The sequence below is a fragment of the Condylura cristata genome, unplaced genomic scaffold (assembly GCF_000260355.1).
Source record: "Condylura cristata isolate star-nosed mole 26May11 unplaced genomic scaffold, ConCri1.0 scaffold00004, whole genome shotgun sequence".
Taxonomy (NCBI): Eukaryota; Metazoa; Chordata; class Mammalia; order Eulipotyphla; family Talpidae; genus Condylura; species Condylura cristata.
Genome location: NW_004567105.1, coordinates 32344072 through 32370198, shown reverse-complemented (window position 1 = coordinate 32370198; position 26127 = coordinate 32344072). Strand labels below are relative to the sequence as shown.

The following is a 26127-nucleotide window of genomic DNA, read 5'->3' as shown; positions in this document are numbered from 1 at the left end:
GTGGTCACCTCCGGGGCAGGCGGGAATCGAACTCATGCGGAAGCGGCTTTAGATTCTCAGTGCAGTGCTTTAACCCGCTGCGCCACCAGGGAGGGCCCAACTTAAAATACTTTTTAAAAAGTTTTAGTGTCTTAAACCATTATTGTTTTATCATGTTGGGGTATGTTGCTACATCTTTTAGCATTATGGCTGGAATTTGATTATTATTATTTTTTTATCTCAAGTTCCTACCATTTTGTTCCAAATGCCACTATATGATCTTTTTTTCATAGCTGTATAGTATACTATTGAGTAAAGGGTGCTTTTATTCAGTTATCTATTGAAAGCTACTTAGTTTGGTCCAGGGAATTTGATTTTTTAAAATAATTTTTTCTGGAATTGGAAATTCTTTAAAGATTTACTTTTTTAATTTATGCATACAAGAGCCTAGGGTATAGGCTGGGTGGGGGTGTTGAAAGGATTCACTAGAGACAGAGTGGGGAGCAGAACAGGTAGATAAGCTGCTAAGGGGGAGCAGTGGGCAAAAACAGGAGGTCTGCTGCACCATGTGGGTCAGCTCCCTGGCCAGGGATGGAATGGTGCTATAATAATTGGTGATAGCTTGATAGTGCTGAAACTTTAACCCCTGTACCACCAGAGAGACCCCTAGAATTTGAATTTTTAAAGAATCTTATTATAGAAAACTGTAAAGTATGTCTAGCACAGAACAGTCTGTCTTTGTATCTCTGATGTCTTTATTACCTAACATTTTGCCAGTTTTGATGAATATAAACATTTTCTGTATTGGTTTTAGATAATGTGATTAAGATTTGCTATTAAAAAATGAAGATTTAAACTTTTGCCATTTCATGCTTTACTGGTATCAGGTTTTTTTTTTTTTAATTGTTGCTTTGATTTTTGTTCTTAATATTGCTTTTTATTTGAATAGGAAATCTCATTTCTTTGGTCAGAATTAGAAACTATCTAAATGGCAATATGAAGGTGAAATTGTAATATTTTCTTTTGCTGTATCAGAAAGTAACCTACTTGACTCAGTTGGTTACATGAAATGTTTCAGACATAGATCTTGCATTCTATTGAACTCTTTGAAGCACTTACCCCCCCCCCCATCATGTGATCTTTGTATTGGGAGTAGAGGAAAGAATGAACAACTAAAGGGCATACATTTTTGATAGTGAAAGGGATAGCACTTTTCTTTTTTAAAAGATTTATTTATGCATGCAGAACTAGAATACAAGCCAGAGGTTTAGGGGTGGTGAGAAGATTCACCATAGCCAGAGTTGGGAACAGAACAGGCAGACTGACGAAGTAAACTGCTGAGGGGAGCAGCTGGCGGGCCAGGAGAGTTCTGCTGCACCATGTGGGTCACCTCTGGGGCTGGGGATCAAACTTGCACTGAAGTGGCTGTGGCCAGTTTACAGTGCTGCACTTTAACTCGCTGCGCCACCAGGAAAGGCTGGGACAGTCTTTTTCAATAGGTATTGATTGCTGATAATGTTCTTGTATTTCCTTTGTTGGATGAAGTTAGGGGACACTAAGTGTAAATATATATATACGCATTTGAGGAAAGACTGACATGTTGAATATTTTATGTAAAGCATGAACTTCTGACAATTGAGCTGTGTACTGATAAATTTACTTTTTATATACCTTTACATTTTACATACCTTTACCTTAGGCTAATATTGCTCTAATTAGTTAATAAAGGATTATAGAAACTGTCTTATTTCATTGAAGGACTACTGGAAGTGTACTTCATGCAATGAAATGAATCCTCCCCTTCCACCACATTGCAATAGATGTTGGGCCCTTCGTGAGAATTGGCTTCCTGAAGATAAAGGGAAAGAAAAAGGGAAGATGCCTGAGAAAGCCAAACTAGAAAACTCAACACAACTAGAAGATGGCTTTGATGTTCCTGATTGTAAAAAACCTACAGTGAATGATTCCAAAGACTCCTGTGTTGAGGAAAATGATGATAAAATCACACAAGCCTCTCAGTTGCAAGAAAGTGAGGACTATTCTCAGCCATCAACTTCTAATAGCATCACTTTTAGCAGCCAAGAAGACATCAAAGAATTTGAGAAGGAAGAATCACAAGACAAAGAAGAAAGTGTGGAATCTAGTTTTCCCCTTAATGCCATCGAACCTTGTGTGATATGCCAGGGTCGACCTAAAAATGGTTGCATTGTCCATGGCAAAACAGGACATCTTATGGCGTGCTTTACATGTGCAAAGAAGCTAAAGAAAAGAAATAAGCCCTGCCCAGTATGTAGACAACCAATTCAAATGATTGTGCTAACTTATTTTCCTTAGTAGTGTACCTGTCCATAAAAGTTGAATTATGTATTTCTAACTATATAACCTAAAAATTTAGACAACATGAAATTTATTTTTATTTTTTCATCTATTAGAGTGAGAAAGTGTCTCACTCTGTGTAGCTATCTTTTCTGTATTATAATTTACCTACTTTAGGACAGTGGAATATTTACTTCCTTTTAGGATAACCTCATTTTTTTTGTATAGTTTTTATTTGGGTTTTAATTTAATTTGAATTGGATATGTAGCTCATCCTTTACCCCACCACTCATTTTAAGTAATTTCCAATTCCTCTTAAATGGGGAGTATCTAATCTTTTTAAAAAAAATAAACTAGGGCATTTCATTGTAACTTATTTAGTATCTTTTTGTGAAAGAAGAAAAAGCTTGCCTGAAACATGTATTACTTATATTTTAGATACTTTTAAACCTTCCAATTCCTAGTTTATATTTTTCAGGACCTCTTAAAATACTCTTTCCAGATAAAAAAGAAATTGGTAGTTAAATTTGGTACCATGTAAATAAAAATGTACTTGACATCCTCCAGTTCTTCTCAGTATAGTAAGAGCTAGGTGGTCATGACGTGAACTGAGAAGTCTTGAGAATAACCTTCATTTACCAGCAAGACAGTAATTTTTAAGGGCTCCCTAGAAGAATGTGGAATTATTCCAAATATTAGGCCCTTTCCACACCAAATTTAGTGAAACCCATGGCTTTCCCTCATTTGGAAAGCAATTTTAATTTATTATTTAAATGTGAATTTTAAGAAGAACCATTTTGATTTGAGGTCCTAGTGTTTCTCATGTATGACAGCTGTACATACTGAGATAAGGACTGGAAAATCAGCTGATCTTCAAGTTTGCAGTAAAACTGGAATAATTTCAACAAACTTGCCTGTGCTGGTTACAAATAGTACTTGATATTAAACTTTAAAAACAAATACCGTAGGCATCACTTGATTTATCCAAATGGCTGAAGGATCAGTACCTTAGCTAAAAATTGGTCCTCAAAAACAGTAAAGCTTTATTAATTTGGGATTTATAATACATGTTCTAATAGTAGGATTAAATAGAACTGATATTTTCTAGAACAGTTAGTAGCAAAAATGAACACTGTACATTCAAGATATATTATTCAATGATAATACTATTTATAACTTTAAATTTATAACTTTAAATGTGTACAAATAGATTATGTAGCATCCCTATGCATTCATTACTGATAGTATGTTGATTGTCTAAATTTTTAGGATTAGTATATATATATTATTTATTCAATAATAAAACAATTTATAAAAGGGTTTACTACTTGTTTTAAGAATGTGGTTATTAGCTCAGACTTTTTCTATAATACAATGAGTTTTGTTAAATTAGAAATACTTGAATGTCGTATTTTAGGGTAATCAAAGTGCAAGTCTGAATGTGTTTCTTCTTTTGGAAAGGTCATGCCTGTCCACTCACCCCTAGGTATCTGTGGGAATGGGTTGGGGTTGGTTCCAGAAGCCCTCCCACAACCCAGTGCCCATATTCTTCGATGTTCAAGTCCCCTATATAAAAGTGACTTGATATTTACATGGAAGCCTATATACATCCTCTCATGTTTTGAATTGTCTCTAGATTACTTAGATTAACTGATACGATATAAATGCTATGTAAATAGTTGTCATGTGGTATTGTTTAGGAAATAATGACAAGAAAAGGTCTATACCTGCTCAGAACAGTTTCAGCCTTAGGAGGCTTAATTACATAATCTGTGTTTCTGATTCATGGTTGAATCAGTACACATGGAACCTACAGACATGTTGGATTGATACACATATTGATACACATATCAGCGGGCAACTTGATGCAGTTGGGAGCTTTCAAAGCATTGAATAACACCACCTTGAGAGAATAATGTTACATTTTTGTAGGGGCAAGAAATGCTACTTTCTCTTTAACTCTTCACTTCTGTTTAGACTTGGCAGACTGACTTGAGTTTTTCTAAGCAAGTGATAGTGAAAGGTATGTACCTGGGGCACTTGTCAACATGAAACACCCTATTGTAATTGCCTTTTATTTTTCTGTGTTTTCTGTGAAGCTAAATTCTGTGAAGGCAAAACCTCTTGATTGTGATATACACAGATAGGTGTTCAGTTAGAATTAATCAAAGCAGTGGGATTGAATCTTGAAGCTGTCTTTAAAAGAAAGACCTGTGTGCCCCAGAGCCATATCAAGGTTATCTGCTGGTTTCATTTAGATTTTATTTTATTTTTTAAAAAAGTTATGTATTTTTGCACAGAGAAAAGGGGTACAGGCCAGAGGTCCAGGGGCAGTGAAGAGGATTCACCAGAGATAGATGGGGAGCAGAACAGATCGACTGACGAAGTACACTGTAGAGGGGAGCAGCAGGTGGGTCAGGAAAGGTCTGCCGCGCCATGTGGGTCAGCTCTGGGGCTGGGATAGAACTCATGCTGAAGTAGCTTTAGCTTCTTAGTGCTGTGCTTTAACCCGCTGCACCACCAGGGAGTGCCCTAGATTATACTTTCAACAGGTTTTTTTTTTTTAATTTTTATTAAGATTTATTTATTTGGGCATACAGAACTGGGGTACAGGCCAGAGACTCAGGAGCGGTGAGAGACTTCACCAGAGACAGAGTGGAGAGCAGAACAAACAGATCCGTGAAGTACACTGCTGAGGGGAGCAGCGGGCAGGTCAGGAGAGGTCTGCCTCGCCATGTGGTCACCTCCGGGGCAGGCGGGGATCGAACTCATGCAGAAGTGGCTCTAGATTCTCAGTGCTGTGCTTTAACCTACTGCGCCACCAGGGAGGGCCTCAACAGGTATTTTTAAGGTACTGATTTGTGTTTAGGTTTGAAGGCTAGTGGTAACTGAAAGTTGTCATGATACTGTTCTGAAATATTTGTGTTGCACTTTTTGGTTGGGATTTGGAGGAGGGTTTTGATTTAGCTCTTACAAAAGAGTACTTAGCTGAAAAAACAACTGTTTTAAAGTTTGTGGCCCTGTATCTTCTATAAAGCCTACTTCATTTGTTTATAGGGAATTACTTATATTTACAAATAAATCTGTGAAAAGGTAAGTATTTGGAAGCACATAGAGGAAGGTGCTCAGAAGTGTTAAATGGATGAGAAATTCTCCATGTGTTCAGTAATTTAAGTAATGGATTTGTAATGGTGTATGTAGGTATTCTTAGAATAACATTTTGAATGAGGAAACTACTTGCTTGATTGGTTTTAGGAGATTATAAAGCATACTTGAATTTTTATTGCCCCTTTTTAAATAAAGGTTTCCCTTTAAAAAATTCACTTCCTAAAAATTTATAGACATAGTTCCTCCATCCTTGTTTCCATGGACTTGCCTGCTGAAAAAATGACTTTTCTAAATATTTATTTATGTATACAGAACTGGGGCGGGGCACAGGCCAGAGGCATAGTGGCGGTGAGAGGATTCACCAGGGACAGAGTGGGGAGCAGAAGCAGGCAGATTGATAAAGTACACTGCTGAGGGGAGCAGCAGCAGGGGGATCTGGAAAGGTCTGCTGCGCTGTGTGGTTCACCTCCCTGGCGGGGACCTGACTCATGCTGCAGTGGCTTAGGCTAGCTTGGTAGTGCTGTGCTTTAACCCATTGCCACAAGGGAGAACCTTAAAATGACTACTCTGTCAACAACTTAAAGTCAGCTTTATCAATTACTATATCAAAATACTATTTTTCACATTTGCGATTTTCAGTTTTGTTTTACTTGTTACCATTATATTTATTTCTTGGCTAAATTTAGTAATTTTGTGTGTTTGCTTTTGTTTTATTCCTTCCTAGATCTCACCCTTTATTATTAGGTCTTCTTCCAAGATCATAGTAACATCTGCCTAAATCAACTTCACTGGTTTTTCCCATTTTTGCTTCATTATAGTTTACAGATTATGTTGTTTCCCTGATTTAAATACATTTTTAAAACTTTTCTGTTGCTTGTTGGATATTACCTCACTGATCACATTAGACTTTGAGCTCAGTGTAAAACAAGTGAGTCTCTTTTCAGAGTCTGTTAACAATAACAAAATTATATTTGCATCCTGACAACTGCCTTGCTTAGTCTTCATCATAGTGGAGTAGGAGGGCTAAATTCAAGTGCTAGATCTGGTGACCTATAGTTAAACACAATGTATATGTAGAGCCTCAGGTGGGGTTTGTCACTTAGTAAGATCTTCTAGTAAGTGACACTTGTTTAGTAATATTCCTGTAGACATTCATGACCATAACAACTTCCAAAATTCAGCTGAGGTAGTCTTGAATGAATCTTGAAGGACAGATACTGCTGATAAACCGGAAAAAAAAAAATTAATTGCTATTTTAGTATAAACTCTGGAAATGTTCAATGAATAATAAAGGCTGGGTAGTAATGGAAGTGAAGCTGAATTTTATCACGAAACTGCCAAATGTGTTTCATAATAGAATGAATTCTTTTGAAAATAGAAAAATTACTGAAAATTTATTTTGTAAATTGATACTTTTTAGAAATTGGTGCCTGTAAATTAGCCATTTCTCAGTTTGCATGTCTCATTTAAAGTACTAGTTGTTCAGCATGTTTTAGAAGGCACACATTTGTTGAAGCCCAGCCTTTGTCCTCTGACTTGAGATTTAATATTGAATTTCTAATATCACTGCACTGATGAAAGTTTTCCATTTTCTGTAGGAAGCTTATTCTTTATAATTAGGCTATTTCAAAACCCAGTGTGAAATTAATAACAGGATAGAAGATTTCTAATCCCTTTTACTTACATTTTCCAAAATGTGTTTGAAAATCTAGAAATGTAAGTTTAAAGGGGTTGTATTAATAATCAGTTATTTAAGAAAATGGTTCCATACCTAACTGTGTTTGGGAAATCCATTTCACTCCTACATGACTTTTCAGACCCTTTACTAGATCAGTATGCATTGTGAATTTTCCAAAGTTTGTTTTCAAACTAGCAGGCACATTTTTCATCCATTGGTTTGATGAACAAATTAATTTGAAATGATAAGAGGGCTAAATGTCAGATGTAAACTGTTCTGGAAGGACTGTGTTTTAAGGGATTGTTGGATTAGAGACTCACCAGTAGTCATTAAATGTTTTTTTCCCCCCAGCTTTATTTGATGTAACCAATTCTAATATCTGGCCTTTGTTACACTTGCATAAGTATTAGTTTTCAGGATGTAATGGAAAGAAAAAAGCATTCATTGTTTATATGAGTATTTTTTTTATTGAGATAAGAAATATTCTTAATTTACTTAAGTCAGAGGTAGTCATGGTCCCTACCCAATTAACTTTACAGTCTTGGATAACTTGTGCATTTTTAAGCTCTTATAGTACAAAAGAAAACTAAGGAAGCTTGTCAGCTATGAAACCCCTATGAAAAGGCTTGTGTACACATACTACAACGTAATAAGGTGGTTTGTGAGCAATACAGTACAACATCTGCTTATTGGTGATAAAATGTAAAGTCCATAATGAAGTTAGATCCTTCCCCAATTTCTGTTTAAGTGTTGGGATCTTTGTTTTGTCTTTAACAGTCCTTTGTTAGGAAGTTATAAGAAATCTGTCATCAAATAACCATCAACTATATTGTCATGGTATAAAATCAGAACGCAAATTTTTCAATAAGCAACTTACCTGATGCAGTGAGACAACATGGTATGCTTGTGTGTGTATGAGATACTCCAGTCTGAACTTAAATACTTGTAAAGCAAACCTAATTTCTTGTATCATTTTGGGGGAAACTATTATATATTTTTATTTTTATTAATATAATAGTTTATTTTTACATCATTTTGTACTTTTTTTTTTTTTTTTTATCTCAGTTGTAATCCCTGTGGGTTTCCCATCACTGAGGGAACTATTATAAATGTAGGATTGCTTTTGGAAAAAAAAAACAACTCCACAAGGTTGGTTTTTTAGAAAGACTCAGAAATGTTGAGAAGAGGCTCTTAATACTGCTGATATATCCGACAGGTCACATCTGAATGTGATAAATTAAGCACCAAAATCAACACTGATCTTTATTGCAGGAACTTAAGAATTTTTAAAAATATTTCCCTGCCCTCTAGCTGATCAGTGTTTCAGTTCTTAGGCCAATTCTATTTGTTTGAGGCAAACAATTTGGTCTTTAATACTGTAGGATCAAGATGGAACCAAAATTTGACTCATATGCTGCTGTTACTGACAATCAAGCAGGAACCTTCATTTTACAAATAAAGAAACTGAATGTGGGGTAGTTTGAAACCAGAGCTCCTGCCTTATAATTCTACTTCTACATACTATCTTTTTCCATTTAAAACCTTTACCATACTAGTTTCTAAACTCATGACATTTGCGGCAAAATGGATGAAGTTGGAAAAGATAATACTTAGTTAAAATAAGCCAGAAAGAAAAAAATACCGGATGGTTTCACTCATAGCGGGAGGAGTGTAAGGGATCAGGGTGGGGCTGGGGATGTATATATATGTATATATATCTATATATAGTGATTGTAATAAAGTAAAATGAATATCAACAACTATAAACCAGAGACATTCTACAGGAGAACAGGATCAAAACTGGGGCAGGAAGAGCACACAGGCCTATGGTAATGGCACTGGGTGAAGTGGTGGTGGGAGGTCTACAGGGATAACAACTGAGATTAAAGAATAAAGAACATTAGGAAGTAGCAACATGGGGAGCTGGTCTGACTTTGGTTGGGATTCCACAGTGTTTTCTTCTACTGGGGGCTTCATTAGTGGAAGGTATAAAAGGTTCTACAAGACTTACTACAAATTATCAAGCATTGATATATAATTGCATAATATCTACCCTAAACCTGCTGAATTCAGGTATGATTGTCTAAATGATTTTTAAATTGATTCTGATAACATTTCTGATTTTAAAAACATTTTTAAAATTTATTTTAAGGCTCATGGGCTAATTCAGATTTTGATTCCTGCCCCTTCAAAAACTACTATCTTAGAAAAGGAAAAATGAAGACTCGGAATACCTGATTGAAAAGTTAAGGGCTTGATGGTAAATTGAGTTTTACATATATATATATATATATATATGTAAATGACATAAAGTCATTTTTTTGGTAATATTAACATACTTTTGAGTTTACAATAAATTACTTTTTATTTAAGTAAATATCAAAGTATTGAGATTTACCAGATTTTTAAAGTAGAGTTTGAGAGACCGCAAATTCTGTTTCTATTAATGTGTGATTTTGTTGGGTAGAATAAGCTTAGTACAGGGATAGCACCTAAATGCCCAAGTGTTTTTCATTCCTCTGTGGTTCTCAAGCATTCGCTATGTAGCAAGTCCAGCATAGTTACATTTCCAGATCCTATAAAACTTGATAGAATAACAAAGAATTCATTTTCCATATGTAGAATTCATTTTCCATATGCAATATACAACACATAGAAATCTGTTTGCTAGAGTTGCCTTTATCCTGTTTGATGCTCCCTCCATCTATTCTTACATAAAATGTTTTTAGATAGTTTAAAGATAGGTTCTCATAATGGAGAACAATTGCTTCAAAGTGAGTACAAGTTGTAAATATTTTCTCTTGTGATTTTAAAAGGTAGCTTATAACATGTTAACAGGTGACACATACCGTTACTATGAACCTTAGGGTAAATGCAAAATCTAGTAAAATCACTTTTTATTTATTTCTTGATATGTGAAAACATTCTTGACGGTTTTACTAATGAGCTTGAGATTGCCAAAGCAGAATACTACTTTCATAAGATGACTCAAAGCCTTATATGGTTTCTGGGATAGATTGTGAGTGGAAGGCTGCAAGAATAATATTCATTCATTCCCTACTATGTGTGAGGCTTTGAGGATACAGAAGTGAAAATTTTCAACAAATCAACCTGGCTTTTAAGAACTCAATCCTACCTGGGGAAAAAAAAAAAAAAAAAGGCACAAATGGAAGTACATTTTTTGTAAAATCAAAAAAAAAATTGGGAGCAGACGAAAGGCTCTTTAACCCCAGTTTGTGAGAGGGTGAAATGGATGGTCAGTAAAGGCCTCCTAAGAGTTGACGCCTGAACTATTAAAAGAGTAGAAAGGCAATAAAGTGGGTCAGAATGGCATCCCATTCTCACAAACAGCATGTTATGTGAGTTCAAACTACAAGTGCTTGATGCTTGATGTTTTCAGCAGACTTTCCTCCCTTCACCAGTAGAAGAGATCTGAAGAGGATGGGAGCAGGAGACCAGTAAGATTGTTGTGCAGGTGAGCTATGGTGGCTGAAAGAAGGCAGTCCACAGTCTTGGAAAGAGGGTAGAACCAATTTATAATTCATACCACCCTTTTCTGACTGGGTGTGTGGGAGGAGGAGGAAGTAGGAAGGATGACTTTCAGGTTTCTAGCTGATGGTACAAGTCATTGAGACGATACCAGAGAAAGAGCAACTTGGAGAAAAGTATGTTTGATTTTCAGCATGAGTTTGAGGTATCTGGGCCACATCAGGTGCATTTGCCCAGTGGACAGCTGGGCACAAGTCTGAAGCTCAGGTGAGAGGATATAGTTACACATATATATGGGGGCCATCAGCGTAACCGGACTTGCAGAAAGGCAAGGACTCAACTGACCTGCAGCTCTATAGAAGCAACCTTGGCATCCTCTGAGGCTCTTATTTTCTTGGGCCACTGAGATATGGTTGCCTGTTTTCCTCATATTTCCTTAGATTTGTAAAACTCCCCAGTGTTCTCATTTTTTCCCTGCACTGAGAACTAATGCATGGCACTTTGTGTTCACAGATAGCCCTCATGCAAGGTGATCAGTAAATGTTCATCTTCAATACTTATTTTCTTCTGGCTCTTAGTATACAAATGTAAATCCTTTTTTCTTGTAGGAACAGTTTGTTTCTCAAGTTTACTTTCTTATAAATTTCTACGATTATTTCAAGATTGAATGTAAGTGGGCAGTACTTGATAGGTAGATGTCTTCCATTCATTCCTTTTGTTCACACACATTGGTTGTTGCAGGATTTGGAAACAACCAGTTCTTTACTGAAGGATGGTGGGCTTTATCCAGTCAAGGTCCCACGGAGGAAGTTAGCATTGCTGTAGCCTGACGTGAGTGATCCCTGATTCCAGGTGGTGATGAGATCTGAGTTTCACATTTTGCTTTATTTGAAAAATATGTGAAAAAGATTTACCACAAATACTAACAGGCTAGACCTCGTTACAGCCGAGTGACTTGGCAAATTATATAGAGGGATAGTAGGACATGAAGGATTTGATGCTGGAATAGAATCCAGCTGCCCTCTCAGTGGAAGTAAAATATCCTTTTTAAGAGCACTGAAGTTCTGTGGTTTTTCTGGAATAATCACCTTTGTTAGGTATGGATTATGTCCAGGGACTGTAACCTAGGAAGAAATAAGAAACAATTACCTGAATGAGTTAAGATGTTTTGTGGTGCCAACACTGATGCCCACCACTGAAATGCAGCTTTTACAAAACACATGTAACAACCTGCCAGGCTTCCATCGCTAGTAACAGCTTTGGCTCTGCTTGCTGAATGAATTATCTGCTGTCTGTTGATATGGACTATAGCTTTCAGTGCTATTGCCAAGAGTTACCAGTGAAATAAAGACAGATTTGGAGATTTATCTGGAGCTCTTAAGAGAAGAAAGCAGACTAATTTTGCCCCCATCATTTTCATGGAAAGCAAAGGTGAAGGAGAGTTGACTATTTCCCTTTGTCCCAAGTACATAATTGATATCCACATTGGGTATCAAGATTTTGTAAGTGGAAATCTTTTCTCAATTCATTTTTTAGAAGATTTATTTATGCATAGAAAAAACTGGAATATAGGTGAGAGGTGCAGGGAGTGACGAGACAGAATGGGAAGCAGAACTGGAGGACCTACTGAAATACACTGCTGAGGGGAGCAACAGGTAAGACAGGAGGGTTTGATGCACCACGTGGGGCAGCTCCCCGGCTGGGGATAGAACGCATGCTGCAGTGGCTGTGGATAGCTAGATAGCCCTGCAATTCCAGGGAGCCACTCAGCTCATCTTCCCTGCAGCCGATCTAGGTGTACAAGTTTATTGATTTTCTTAAAAGCTTGGTTTTATCTGTCTTTATTCATAAAGGTCTGAATCTTCAGCCAGATTTGTTTCTTGGTGGAGGAAATGATCAGGAAAAATAGGACTAATGCTAAATTAACAATAGACTGTATAGTTATGAGAAATACTTTTATTATTATGGTAAAGAGGGAAAAGAATGGAGAATAACATTACCTAACCAGTAATTGCTATTAATTTTAGCCATTCATTTTAGCTTCCAAAGTCTTACCTCCCACCTTGTCTAGTAGCTAAAGGCAACATGTACTGCATTAGTCTAATTGATGACCAGTTAATGATTTTATTGTTTAACAGTGTGGCTCATTTATCAGACTGTATAAAAATTTGGATTTAGGTATAAAAGAAAATACTCTGTTTTACAGAATATCAATGTCTCAGTAAATAACAGGATAACAAAGGGCCTTTTTAGGCAAAAATTACAGTGATTTGTGGTCTCAAGCTCTATCCATCTCAGTAGGAATAGAGATTTTTAAAAAAAAAAAATGATGTATTTATGCATACAGAACTGGGATTACAGGCCAGAGATAAGGGGGTTTTATCCAGAGACAGGAGTGGGGAGCAAAACAGGCAGATCCACTGAAGTGCACTGTTTAGGGGAGCAGTTTGCGAGACAAGGAGAGGTCTGCTATGCCCATGGGTCACCTCCCTAGCTGGGGATTGAACTCGTGTTGCATGGCGATGGTAGCTTCATAGTACTGTGCTTTAACCCATTGCATTGCCAGGGAGGGCCCAGGAGTAGAGATTTCTCAGAAGAGTGATAGCCCCTCTATTGAGCACTGGGGTGAAAAGCTATATACATCACTGGAGCTCTGCTTCCCACAGTTTTGTATCTGAAGCCATGCCTTTCATTACATTCTAAAATTGAAATCATGAAATAGAACTCAGTTTTGCTACAGCCATCTCTCCCAGGAGTAAGTTTGTACAGAATGACATCAGAACAATTTAGCAAAGTAGAATTGTTAATATCTTAGAGAATGTCACAACAAGGAAGAGGAAGCACAATCTGGCCAAAATCTAGTACTATTAATTTAGTTCATTCACTAGTTTTGGCTCAAACTAGTCCATGCCTCTTCCTACGAAATGACTTAGAAGCAAGTATCTTAGAGAGTTAAATACTGGAATTTTACTTATGCTGATTGAAAAACTCACCCTGATCTTCTAATGAAAGGGCTGCAAAATACTTCTATTCCCTTCTTTAATACAGTGGTAAAACTTGTGGATCAAATTTCACTTATAATGAATTCTAGGGAAGAACTAGAACTAGAATCATTCTAATACCTATTCATAGAATAGGTATTAGAATAGTATTCCATGAATCTAGTAGGTATTTGGCTCTGTTTTTAATTACTATTCAAAAAAATTCTTATTCCTATTTTTATCATAAAAGGTATATCCCAAGAAATAGGCTTTTATTTTATTTTAAAAGTCAATGGCCAATTGGGGAGAAACATGATTTTTTTTTTAAAGATTTATTCATTTATTCATACAGAACTGGGGTACAGGCCAGAGATGCAGAGGGTGAGAGGCTTCACCAGAGACAGAGCAGGGAGCAGAACAGGCAGATTGATGAAGTACACTGCTGAGGGGAGCAGTGGGCTGGTCAGGAGAAGTCTGCCACGCCATGTGGTCACCTCAGGGGCAGGCGGGAATCGAACTCATGCGGAAGTGGCTTTAGCTTCTTAGTGCTGTGCTTTTCAACCCACTGCGCCACCAAGGAAAGCCCAGAAACATGATTTTTTCAAAGTTGTTCTATAAGTCCTACATTTCTCAGCTTTTGCCAATTGCAAATCTGATGCTGTTCTCTGCTTCTGTCTGACACACCTACTTTTGGACTTTTACTGACTTTACATTTCTTCTGGGTGAGTAATTATTGTGAGTTCTATAATACTTTAATAATAATAACTAGGACTGCATACTTACATTTATTTTATAGGACCCAGGCAACAGGAGAAGATAATACTCTCCAAATTTGTTGGTTCTATAGGGGCAGATATGATTTTTACCTTCGACTTCTACAATCACATTGGGTAATGGATTTTTATCCTGATCAAAAACTTGACCCTTAACACCTGCAAGACAACAAGAGAATGAAATGTCAATACCGTATTTCATGGCATATGAAAAACATAATTTAAGAAAAATATGCTTAAAATTTGTTACCATTTTGAGTTTTACAAGTGTTTGAGAGGGAAAATAAACTTTTAAGTTGAGATATAATTGACATGCAACCATAAACTCTGTTCCTTTAGCTAGGAACTTGAGTTTTTTTTTTTTTTTTAAAGATTTATTTATTTGTGCATACAGAACTGGGGTACAGGCCAGAGGCTCAGGGGCGGCGAGAGGCTTCACCAGAGACAGAGTAGGGAGCAGAACAGGCAGATCTACAAAGTACACTGCTGAGGGGAGCAGCGGGGTGGTCAGGAGAGGTCTGCCACGCCATGTGGTCTCCTCTGGGGCAGGCGGGAATTGAACTCATGCGGAAGCGGCTTCAGATTCTCAGTGCTGTGCTTTAACCCGCTGCACCACCAGGGAGGGCCTAGGAACTTGAATTTTTAAGCTAGTATGTATACGTTATATGGCTATATCTTTCTGTGTCTTATTACACATAGTATAATATCCTCAAGGTTCACCTGTTTGTCACAAATGGCAGGATTTCATTCCTTTTTTATGGCTGAATAATTCCATCATATATATATATATATATACCATGTTTTCTTTAGTAGAGTCTTCTCCAAAAATAAAAACAGTACTACTCTATAATGCAGCAATTTCCCTTCTGGGTACTTCTCTGAAGAAAATGAAAGCACTAATTTAAAGAGATATGCACATCTCTCTTCACTGCCGCTCTGTTCACAATAGCCAAGATATGGAAACAACCCATTAATGGGTTATTAAGTGAAAATATGATGTACAACACATACACACGATGGACAGCATATGCACACACACACATATCCACATATACATCATTGAAATCTTGTCATTTGCAATAACATGGATGAAACTTGAGGGCATTATGCAAAGTGAAACAAGTCAGAAGGAGGACAACTATCAGGTGATTTTACTTGTGGCATATAAACAATACAATAAATGAAATAAAACAAAACCAAAACCTATAGTTCTGACAACAGAATAGTGGTTACCAGAGAAAAGGGTGGGGGTAAGAGGGATGGAGATGGTAGAGAGGGTAGCTTAGGTGGTCGTGGCACGCAAAGTTGTAAGGTATGGAGGAGTAAACGTGAAACTTACAGTGGAGTATACCAATAATATACAAGGAAATAAAAGTGTTTTCTCCCATTACTCGTAAATACATTCTTTGGATTCCTACTGAGCACTGATATGGAGAGAACTTTCTACCAAGCATCAATACACACTATATCAGTATTTTTGAAATAGGGTTTCATTATTAAATTAGGAGTAAATGCCTGTCTTAAACCACAAGGGGGCATAGTTGACATGCTAACATACATATTTTTAAGTGCGTTGTGCACATCTGATGATAGGAGCAAACAGCTAGACAAATGTGCTATTTTTACAACACCTAGTGTAAATGGACTTGCAAACTCTCAAACATCATAAGAATATTTACATTGTGGTTTGTATGTTATTTAAACAGTTTATAAATCTCCTTCACTGACAATGTTATATCCACATACATCAGAGTATACACCTTTTTCAGAATTTGGCAAATAACCTTTACATCTAGATTGAAATTCCAAAAATAGCAATGCAGTTACCTGGAGTATATTTCATGTTCAGTTGTATCCCCATGTTGACACTGATGAAGGAAAAATTTTAGAAAATAGAGTAATACACTGGAGGATCAAAATAGATAGGAATACAATAGAAAGACTACTTAATATATGTCCCTCGTGAGGAAAATTTAGGGGAGAAATACCAGAATGCTAAGCAAGAAAGACCCAAAACAAAGTTTGAAGACATAGTGGGAGAGGAGAAAGACTAATAATCTAATTATTAAGATGCTGCTGAAGAAAAGTCTCTTTGTAACTTCTCTCATAAGTGACTCCTCAGAGTTTACCAATAGCTTTTGTGAACTTGTGTGCAGGGGGGTGTGGGGGTGGGTTGGAGATGTGATATGAGAGGGAGAAGAGACGTCCATTTTAGGGACGTGTGGCCAAGTGAAACTGCAGTGGGCTCTGTACTTGGACCTGTATTCTGCTTCTGACTTTTCTCTCCATTTATTTTTAGCAAAAGGAAAGGTTGGATGGGAAATGTGCTGAAAATTCTAAGAATTATGCAACTGTGCAGCAAGCCTATGATGGAAACCACACAAACACACATCTTCCACTTTGACCTGCTAATAGTAACATAACTATTGTGTCAGGTCCTGGTATGATTCTTCCTCCAAGTGATTCTGAATGAAGAAAGGTAACTTTAACTCTGGCAATGCAGAAGAGTCTCCACACTCTGGCCAGGGAGACACAGGCTGGTTAAATAAACTTGAACTGTGACAATTCCACCCACATCAGGAGTGGCGTGTCCTCTAGCCCAGTGACTTTCACAGTGTGGTTGCTGGACTATAGCACCATTAGCACCACCTGGATGATGTTAAGCTTTGGGAGCCACTGAATGAGTAACTGGGAGTGGGGCCTGGTGCCTATGTTTTAACAAACCGTGCCAGTGAGTCTGCTGCACATAAATTGGGAACAACCCTCTTGCCCATTTATTCTGTGATAAAGGCCAACAGCACTTAAATAACAAGCTGGGAACATACCCAGTGCCAAATGATCTGGCAGAATTGAGGGGTGGGAGAGGTTGAGCTGATGGTGCTAGGTCACCATCCCAGTTCTAGGGAAAAGTGTAAAATGAATGACCGCCACTTCCTAGGTCTGTGCTACACTGTGGCAAGTGACAGTTTTCTAAGTAAGTCATCATATAACAAAATAACAGCCCATTTTTCTGATCTTTGCCAGATTTCTAGGAGATTCAACATGTAGAATGAAAAAGTACTCCAGATTTTACGCCCCTCTATAAAAGTGACATGCACCATGTTTCCTCCTTGGTGAGTCGAGGGGCACTGCACTTCTCACGCACTGCCGGTATTCAGGCAGAAAGAATTTTTGCCACTAATTCTGGTTCTGAAAATGAGGCAGTGCCTAGAAAACAAACAGGGGCGTGCATTTTCTCAGCCCAAAAGTTTACCAGATGCTGTCATTTGTTAACAAAGAATCACTAAGGAAAGTGTACAAACCTAGGTGCACCTGTTTCATATATTCAATTAATGAGGCTCTGTTATCATTCCAGAAAGATGTAAGCTTCTCTGCACGAGGGTATTTACAGCATGACAACTCCAATGTGATTTCGAAACATTGAGCCCAGATGTAGTTGTAATCTTGCATTCCACCTAAACACAAGCATATTTCATATTTTTAAGTTCTCAAATTGGAGTGGAGACAGGTATCGTAGGCAACTGGATGAGACAGTTGCAAGAAAAGTACTGGTAAACAGAAAAAGATGAATTTGACATATTAGCATGGAAAACCATTCTATCACCAAGGCATGACCAGGTCATCCTAAATATTCCCTACAGTGATGGATCAGACCTAAAAGAAATGGGCCTGCATCATAATTGAAGGAAGGATACTTTTTTGCGCATGTGATCTTATATTACAAAAAAGATTCTTCAAGTTACTGAATTACATTTTAAACAACGTTAGAATATTTTAGAAGAAATATTATTCTAAGTCATATATACAACATGATGTAATGCTAAGTATATTCTAATTTGGGGGAATATTAGTGGGTAACATTTATTGAGTGTTCAGTATTGCTAGGGACTGGCTGAAGAACTTTGTATCAACTCATTAAATCCTCACAGCAATTACCTGCACTATGCAGGTGAGGGAGTGATCACAGCTAGTAAGCAAGTTGCCCAGGGAGGTCAATGGTAGAGACCCATGGTAGAGATGTGCCCCTCCCCATCTCACTGTGCTGCTTCTGGGCCGAAAGAGGGGCGTGGAGCTGGTTTGGAGGACAAAGACCCCCTGTTGCTTCTGGGGCTGCTTGCTTTCTAATGTTTACCTCTAGAGACCCTGTTTTCAAAGGGTCATAAACAAAACTTTTTATATTTTAAAATCTCTAAATTGAGATGCCTTAAACTGAATGATAAAAAAAAAAAACAACATCAAATTATCACCAGTTTGGAAGCTTTTTTCTTTTTTTCTTGGTGGTACATTGTTTTATCATCAGTGGCATCTTGGATTTGATAAGAATACAGTAACTTTGAAGGAAATAATTTTACTTGATATCTGCCAAGGAGATGTATATTACGTATTCTCAGTTCCTTCAGGGTACCTGGGCATTACTGAAATAGAAAAAAACTCAAGAAAATATTATTTGAATATTGTGTAGGTCCAGGTTCTAGCCAGAAAGAACTTCCTATTTTTTATGTGTTTGTAGTTCTCTCTGACCTCATTTCCACCAAGAAACAGAAAGGTGGAAAAAAAGAAGCAGGGGAAGAGAGCAAAGCAAAACAAAAGCCCTTGTCTGGATGACTGTGTCTCAGGTCGAATGAACTTAAATGGTAAAACAGATGTGCGAAGCATGCAGGATTGAAAATACCAAGTGCGGAGAGCATGTTGTTCTGGACAAGGTGAGTTAAGCCTCTGGGCTTTGTTCTAAGCTCCAAGGAATCCGCTCTGCCTGCTGTTTTTCTCAGAAGGACACCCGGCTCACACACAGGTACACCTGGCAACAATTAACCTCCCACAGCAAAATTAGGTTCCTAGCTAACTTTCCATGTATCTGAACTCGGGCTGGAAGTCTCAGACAGTCCACATAAAAGACAACTCTGCCACTGAGCGGGAGGGGATGTTTCTCATTGTGAGGAAGGAAAAAAGAGACTATCCCAGAATCCTGAGGTGGGGGTGGGGAGGCTGTCTCTTGGCTACCAGAAATTTGGGATGTAGTAGTGTCCACCTGGCCCTGCTGCGGTCAGTCGTGGCCTGTGCTTATTTATTATTTACATTACCAGAAAGCTGGCCGAATGCTGCCCGGACGCAAAAGTACTAGAAATGAAAACAGCAGCTTGTGCTAGACTAACTTGTAGTCTGAGCACCCAAAGTGACAAGTGGGGAACCGGCGGAGTACAGAAATGCAGACTGCAGCTGGCTGTTGGAGGTGGGGGGTTGGGGGGGGGTTAGGCTAACCAGTCTCCATGGGGAACTTTCCTGAAGCAATGGGAACCCAGTTCCAGCCCATCAGCCCTCTGACTCTTCCACCCTGGTCCCTGCTATCTCTCAGCTCCCAGACTAGCACAAACTCTGACACCCTTCTGCTCATTTCTTCTCATAAGAACATTCACCTTCCTGTGTGCTCAACCTTTTTCTTCACCTGGCCATTCTGTGCCAAGAGTGGGAAATGGGAGTCTTCGCCTACATCCAGCTGGAAGAGCGCTTTTGTTTAGGCTGCAGAATGACTTCAAAAATTACAACACTTTGTGTACAAATTCTTATTGTAAAACCCCATGGCAGCACAGCAATTATTTGGAAGTAGCAGCTGTGTCCCCTTAGATGACACAGAAGCAATAAATTTCTCCAAGGCCTTCACTGCTCAATGTTGTCACTTTGGCTTTACACCCACGTGGTACACAGCACTTTTTCTAACCCTCTACTTGTTTTTTGATTATACTATAGCCACAGTTACTCCTTTGCATAGAACTCCTCCCTAAGATCTTCATCTGTTCATATTTCCTGATAGTTTCTGGCTTATAGTAAGTAAATGCTGAAAAAGCATCAGAATGAATAAAGGAACAGGCAGTAAGGAACAATATGAGTATCCCTCAAATACCAGTCGTGCCCCCCTCATACTCCCTGCCCCCCCCCCATGTAGCTGGCAGAGACATTATTGAAGGGGCTGCACTAAGCCTCAGAAGCTTTCATCAAGTGCTGGAGTCAACAAGAACCAGCTGGTACCTCTGGGTGGTGGCAATGAGATTGGTAGAAAGGAGGAGAAACTCACCCTTAAGTGGATACCAAGAGTACCCATTTATAATTCCATTTGGAGAGTTCATTTTATTTTTACACTCATCTCCTTTCTTCATGACAGGGTTTCTTGAAGCATAAGTATGTGCCAGATATTGAAAAACATCATCATCAGGGGTTAAACTCCGGAAGTGTAATGTCCCAGTTGCTGCACATGAAAGATAAACCAGAACCTTTCAGTCGACTTCAGATAAGAGGGAACAGCACCACCAGATAAGCCAGGGCTTCCTCTCATCCCACACCACGGCTCTAATTTCATGGAAAAAGCTCTCCATCCCCTTCCACCATGACTCTCTCCTCTTCTTCCATTTTAATGAACACACAAAGTGGTAGACAAAACAGGGCATTATATTCAAACTCCCCCAAAGCCAGCTTAAAAATAAAACGTTCTCTTACTTTCCCTGACTTCTGAATGCCAGTCATCTTTCTTAGCGCTTACAGACAGGTGAGATGAAGCCACTGCACTGACATATAGGCCTTTAGTTTATACCTCATCAGCATTTAGAAAGGCATTAGTTCTTAGTTATTACTCACTGGTCAGCAAAGACAGGTTTTTCTCACTTCAGCTGTTTCCCCTTGTGTGATAATCCACTTCCTGATCATACTAGTCACAGACGAAAAACCAGAAACCCTGTTGTCGCTTCTGTCACACCGCCCTTCTGCTTACAAATTTTAGGAAGGTTGGCTTCCGGCTGTGAAAGGAAGCGCCCTCTACCCCTGCCAGCGCAGGTAAGTGGGGGAGGGAGGAGACAGTTTATCCCTATTTAGAGGCAGAGTTTGCTGCTCCGTCTACCGGTCTGTGTTTGCTTACCTGGAACACCGTTGTCAAACGGGTAACTGGCCACCAGGGCACCACCGTGGAGGTTTGCAGAGAGGACGAACGTCTCTGTTTTCAGCCACTCCATGACTGCCCTGGTTTCAGGCTGAGTTGATACATTATTAAATTCAAAAGCATCGGGGAAGTTTCTATTCAAGTCATAGTCGTTACTATTTTCCCTTTAAAAGAAAAGTTTCAGTGTTTACGGATGGTATGTGACGATCTCTGGTTTGGGTTCAGGTGTTTTTCCCAAATAGGAAAACAAAGTTGGTGGTGGCCGCTCGGTGGCGCCAATGAGCCACACGTGGCACTCACCTCCAGGGTGACTGGCTCTGCCCAGGGCCAGGTAGCTGTATGATGTCAACAAGGCTTTAGTAAATGTTTGCATTTTAGGGCTTTTAATCAGGGAACACTTCTTTTTGGAACTCTGGGACCCCAATACTAGCCAGTTGGAGAGTCCACATGAAGAAACAGAACCCAGCGACTCCGACACGTGGTCCCAGGCTAGCTGTCTCAGTCAGGCCCTAGCTGAAGCCCCAGACATCATGGCAGCAAGATCAGCCAGCCCTGCCCTATGCCTAATTTACAGAACTGAGATTAAATTTGGGGATTATGTACTAATTTTTGGGCACAGAGTGATTGATAACAGAAACAACAGGGATCTACGACTTTATACAGAGTGAATTTCTGGAAAGTGGACTGGTCGTGTTTAAAACTAAAAGTTGAAGGGAAACAAATGGTGAAATTTTGTTTATTTTTGGTAAAAGTAAGCAAATTTTAAACTGCACAAATATATGTTCTATTTGAGAAATTCCAAACTTTCCAAGGCAGATTGGTACAAAATAAACTGTTGAAATCAGAAAAACTGTAAGACTCGCTCTTTTTCTGGTTAGTTTGGTTAGTTCCACGGGCTAATACATGAACCAGTAATTACTGAGGTCCAGGACCTGTGGTTGGCCCTGGGGACTCAGTGATGGCAAACAGCACACAGGATTCCTACCCTCATGTAGTGGGGAGAGCAGCATTTATTGTAAAAGCAATTAGACCTTAAGAGTTGTGTTATGCAGTTAAAAAGCCAGATAATGAGAGAGTATAACTGGCGACTTCATCTGTGAAAGGTCAGGGAAAAGCTATTTAAGCAATGGCAGGTATGAGGTGTGGAAAATGTATGTGCACAGCATCACAGATGAGAACCTGGAAATTCTAGAAGGAAGGGGGGAAGGATTTGGTGCCTGGATCCTAGAATGTTGTAGATCAGTGTGAGCTGTGAGCTGGTTGTTGCTATGGTCCAATCAGCCATCCCCAAAACAGTCCAGTCAAAACTGTGGGTGGGGTAGAGGAGCCCTAAAAGAGGACAGAAGGCGGTGCAGGAGCCAGTTTGATGCTGGCCTCTGAAGAAGAAAGGCGCATCATCCAGAAGCTGATCTCCAAATGCCAACAAACTTTGCAGGGAAGCCAAGTTGCTTTGCAGAGACCAGGAGCCACCGCCCTCCAGCCTGCTTGACACCACCTGAATGAAGCCCCGAGGCCCCAGGCCTGGTGTCTCAGAGCTGTTCAGGGCTGGTGTGGGCCAACAACTCACAAAGATCTGTAACACTAGTGACCAGGTGACCAGCACTACTGGCCAGTGCTGCCCAGCACTGCTGATGGGTGACCAGCACTCAGTATCCTGGTGACCTCTGAGCATTATTAATCGCCCCAGCACTGCCTCCCAGTTCTGCCTCCATGTGGTCTGGTTCGGCTGTGGCTGTGGGTGGTGGCAGCTTCATGGGGGTTGGGGTGGGGACGTCTGTGAGCATCTCCAGCTGTGGTGAGTTGCCCCTGGCGGGCTGCTTGCTGACTGCTACAAGCTCCTGGCCCTCATTCATGAGGATAGCACCACCTTGGGTGAGTGGGCTTTTTTTTTTAGGATTTTGGGCACTGTGGACACTATCTGGGGTGAGTTAGCCGTCCATCTGTGGCCTTATGAACTCTTTTCCTCGTTTGATAAGTGAACCCCATTGTTGTTCCTGAGCCTGGGTGGTCTTGCGGCTGTGCGCACAGGTGGAGGCCCTGGACAGTGACCTTGGCCTTGGCCATTGTCCTCTGACTGGCTGTAGCACCCCTGCTGCACTCTTTCAGCTTCACTCAGGATTGCCCTAGGAGCAGCGGGCAGCCCTGGGCAGTTTCCAGCACAGCAACGACAGGTTGTGGGCCGGCTCACTGACCTGTCTGGTGGGGGACACTGTGTCTCTTTGGTTTACTTTTGCATAAAGACAGGCTAGTGCATTACCTTCCATTACTGTAATAACAGTCAGGCTTTCTGACAGCTTCAAATCCATCTGGGTTCATTGAAGGCATGATGTGTATCCGGGTACTACTGATTAGTTTTGTGATTTCAGGGTCCTTTCCATCACTAGTTACGAGGTAATCAATTAAATGAAGCAGCAGTTCTCGGCCTACAGTCTGTGTATTAAAGAAAAAAGGGGATATTAATTACTTAGCCAGGGGAAAACAGCCCCCAAAGCATTTATTTCCTAACCAGCAACTTTATACTTGGGATCTAAGGCCAAAACCACCATTTCTCAAGTGTTCTGATACCCTGAGCAAGTGGTATTCATTAGCTGTGCTAAAAATCATGTTAATAAGTTATTTAAATATATATATATATAATTGCTTTTTACATAAAAAAAGATTTATTTTTTATTTATGCACGCCAGAGGTGCAGAGACAGTGAGAGGCTTCACCAAAGACAGTGGGGAGCAGAACAGGCCAATTGATGAAGTACACTGCTGAGGGGAGCAGTGGGTGGGTCACCTCTGGGGCCAGGATCGAACTCGCACTGAAGCGGCTGTGGCTGGCTTGCAGTGCTGTATCCTAACCCGCTGCGCCACCAGGGAGGGCCTAAAAAATATTTTTAAGCAAGATTTATTTATTTATGTATAGAAGAACTGGGATACAGGCCAGAAGCAGAAGGGTAATGAGAGGAATCACCAAAGATAGAGTGGGGAGCAGAACAGGCAGATTGACAGAAATCCACTGCTGAGGGAGCAGCAGGTGAGACAGGAGAGGTCTGCTGCGCCATGTGGGTCACCTCCCTGGCTGGGGGTTGAACTCATGCTGCAGTGGCTGTGATGACTTTGTTACTCTGATGGGCAGAAAATAACTGAAATTGGACTAAGGAAATTTGGAATGTAAATTACATATTCAGAGGGGGCCATAAAATTCAGACTGGAAATATATTCATTTCTGACATCAATTTTTGCTAACTCTATTCTCTCCTCTTTGATGTCATTGACTTTTGAGTTGATAAGCAAAATTGTCACTTGAAAAATCATTAAACTAACAGCAAAAAGGTCGAGCTACACCACATACTGAATTTCCAATTCTGTGTTTTGGGAAGCTCAAGCACTTTTGGAAGCAACTCCCATGTAATGCTTATTACTTTCAACCCTCAAACCAGGTGACTTTAATTTGTGAAATGTGGAATGTGTGATTGATTTGAATGTTTCTTGGGCAAGAGGAAAAGGAAGGGAAAGAAGGAAGGAGATAACCAGGAATCAAGTGTTAGTTGGAGGCTGGGGGATGGCTCACTTGGTGGGCTGAATGAGGAGAAACCTGAGAGCTCCATCTGTCCCACATCAAGTATAGAAGGAATTGTATCAGGACCCCATGTGGTTCTGCATGTGAGTTTCCTTCTAAACATGCATTGTTAAGCCTGTCAACTCAAGGCATGAACTGGCAATGGAATTCAGTCAGCCAAAAGGAAATGAAAACAAACAAGAGTAAAGAAGTTATAATTTGTGCTATGGAACTAGATTGTGAGTAAAGAATACAATGTAGACATTAAGGTTTGGAACTACCAAGGTTAACTAGATTAATTCATTTATTAATTAGTTTCCCTCCTCTCCCTTGCCCATCAGCAGTGAGGGAGAGGAGGGAAAGTTTCAAAATGCTTATCTCTTCACTTATCATAGCAAAAGGTCATACGATACTATCAGACCTGAGAATATATATATTTAAATTTATGTACAGTTTCAAAGCTTTTTCTTTTTCCTATGTTGAGCAAATATCAAGTTCACTAATTTTAGTTTCATTGAAGTTTCACTTCAATTTAAATTTCAGTTCCAATTTGCTTGAGTTTATTATATTTAATTCAAGTAAGGTTGAATTTTTTATTTATTTAAAAATTCCATAAATGACACATTTTAAATTTTACATCCTTTCCTTTGCTTACTCTAGAATAACTGATTTCTAGGACAGTATTTGGCAACTATAATGGTGGTTATTTCTGAGTGACAGTATTCTGGATGATTTCTGTTTCTAGTTTTTCCAGTGTCACCTCTTAAATAAAACCTATTATTTTTACAAAACAAAACAAAAAAAACCAATAAAATCCTGAGTCTTCAAGGAAACAAATGTGTAACGAAGGTATTTTCTATTTGTTTGTTTCCTTATTCCCAAACAAATCATAATTTCTCAATTGCAGAGGAAAAATAAAAATCCTGGATACATGAGAAAAGAACCAATTAAGAATCAGACAATTTTAAAATGCTGAGGTAAACAGATGAAATTTCAGAGGGTGTTAAACAAAGTCCCTTTTCTTTGTTTTTGAGCCATATTTTGCTGCCCTGGTAAGAGCAGATTCATGCCAAATACTATTCAAATTAATTCTTTTCAACCTTAATATGTTGCAAACACTCATTCATGTTTTATGTATAAAACTCTATTCATTTAACATGAAGTCTTTGAATATGAAAACCTTAGACAGTTCAAATTTTAAAAAGAATGTGGTCAAAACAGTCTCCATTAACTTCACCAGCTGCTCATTTAGGACACTTACTTTCTCCTTTGTGAGAGTGTAGAGTTAATCAAGGAATCCCTACTGAAGAGGCTGAGAGCTACAGCACACCA

The 26127-nt window shown here is 39.1% G+C and overlaps 2 protein-coding genes across 2 annotated transcripts in view; one reads left to right on the top strand and one right to left on the bottom strand.

Annotated features, from left to right (window-relative positions):
• Positions 1-4618, top strand: part of MDM2 (MDM2 proto-oncogene, E3 ubiquitin protein ligase) — a 25094-nt gene extending 20476 nt beyond the window's left edge. The window contains exon 10 of the mRNA XM_012720533.1: positions 1738-4618. Within this exon, the coding sequence (XP_012575987.1) occupies positions 1738-2313 (576 nt within the window). The 3' untranslated portion in view covers positions 2314-4618. The remainder of the gene's footprint in view (positions 1-1737) is intronic.
• A 4872-nt stretch (positions 4619-9490) lies between these two features.
• The window catches only part of CPM (carboxypeptidase M), a 60198-nt gene continuing 43561 nt past the window's right edge, over positions 9491-26127 (bottom strand). Inside the window, exons 3-8 of the mRNA XM_004675906.2 lie at positions 23507-23679; positions 21229-21413; positions 20395-20565; positions 17627-17779; positions 14335-14483; positions 9491-11694 (exon numbers count right to left, since the gene is read on the bottom strand). Of these exons, the coding sequence (XP_004675963.1) occupies positions 11455-11694; positions 14335-14483; positions 17627-17779; positions 20395-20565; positions 21229-21413; positions 23507-23679 (1071 nt within the window). The 3' untranslated portion in view covers positions 9491-11454. The remainder of the gene's footprint in view (positions 11695-14334; positions 14484-17626; positions 17780-20394; positions 20566-21228; positions 21414-23506; positions 23680-26127) is intronic.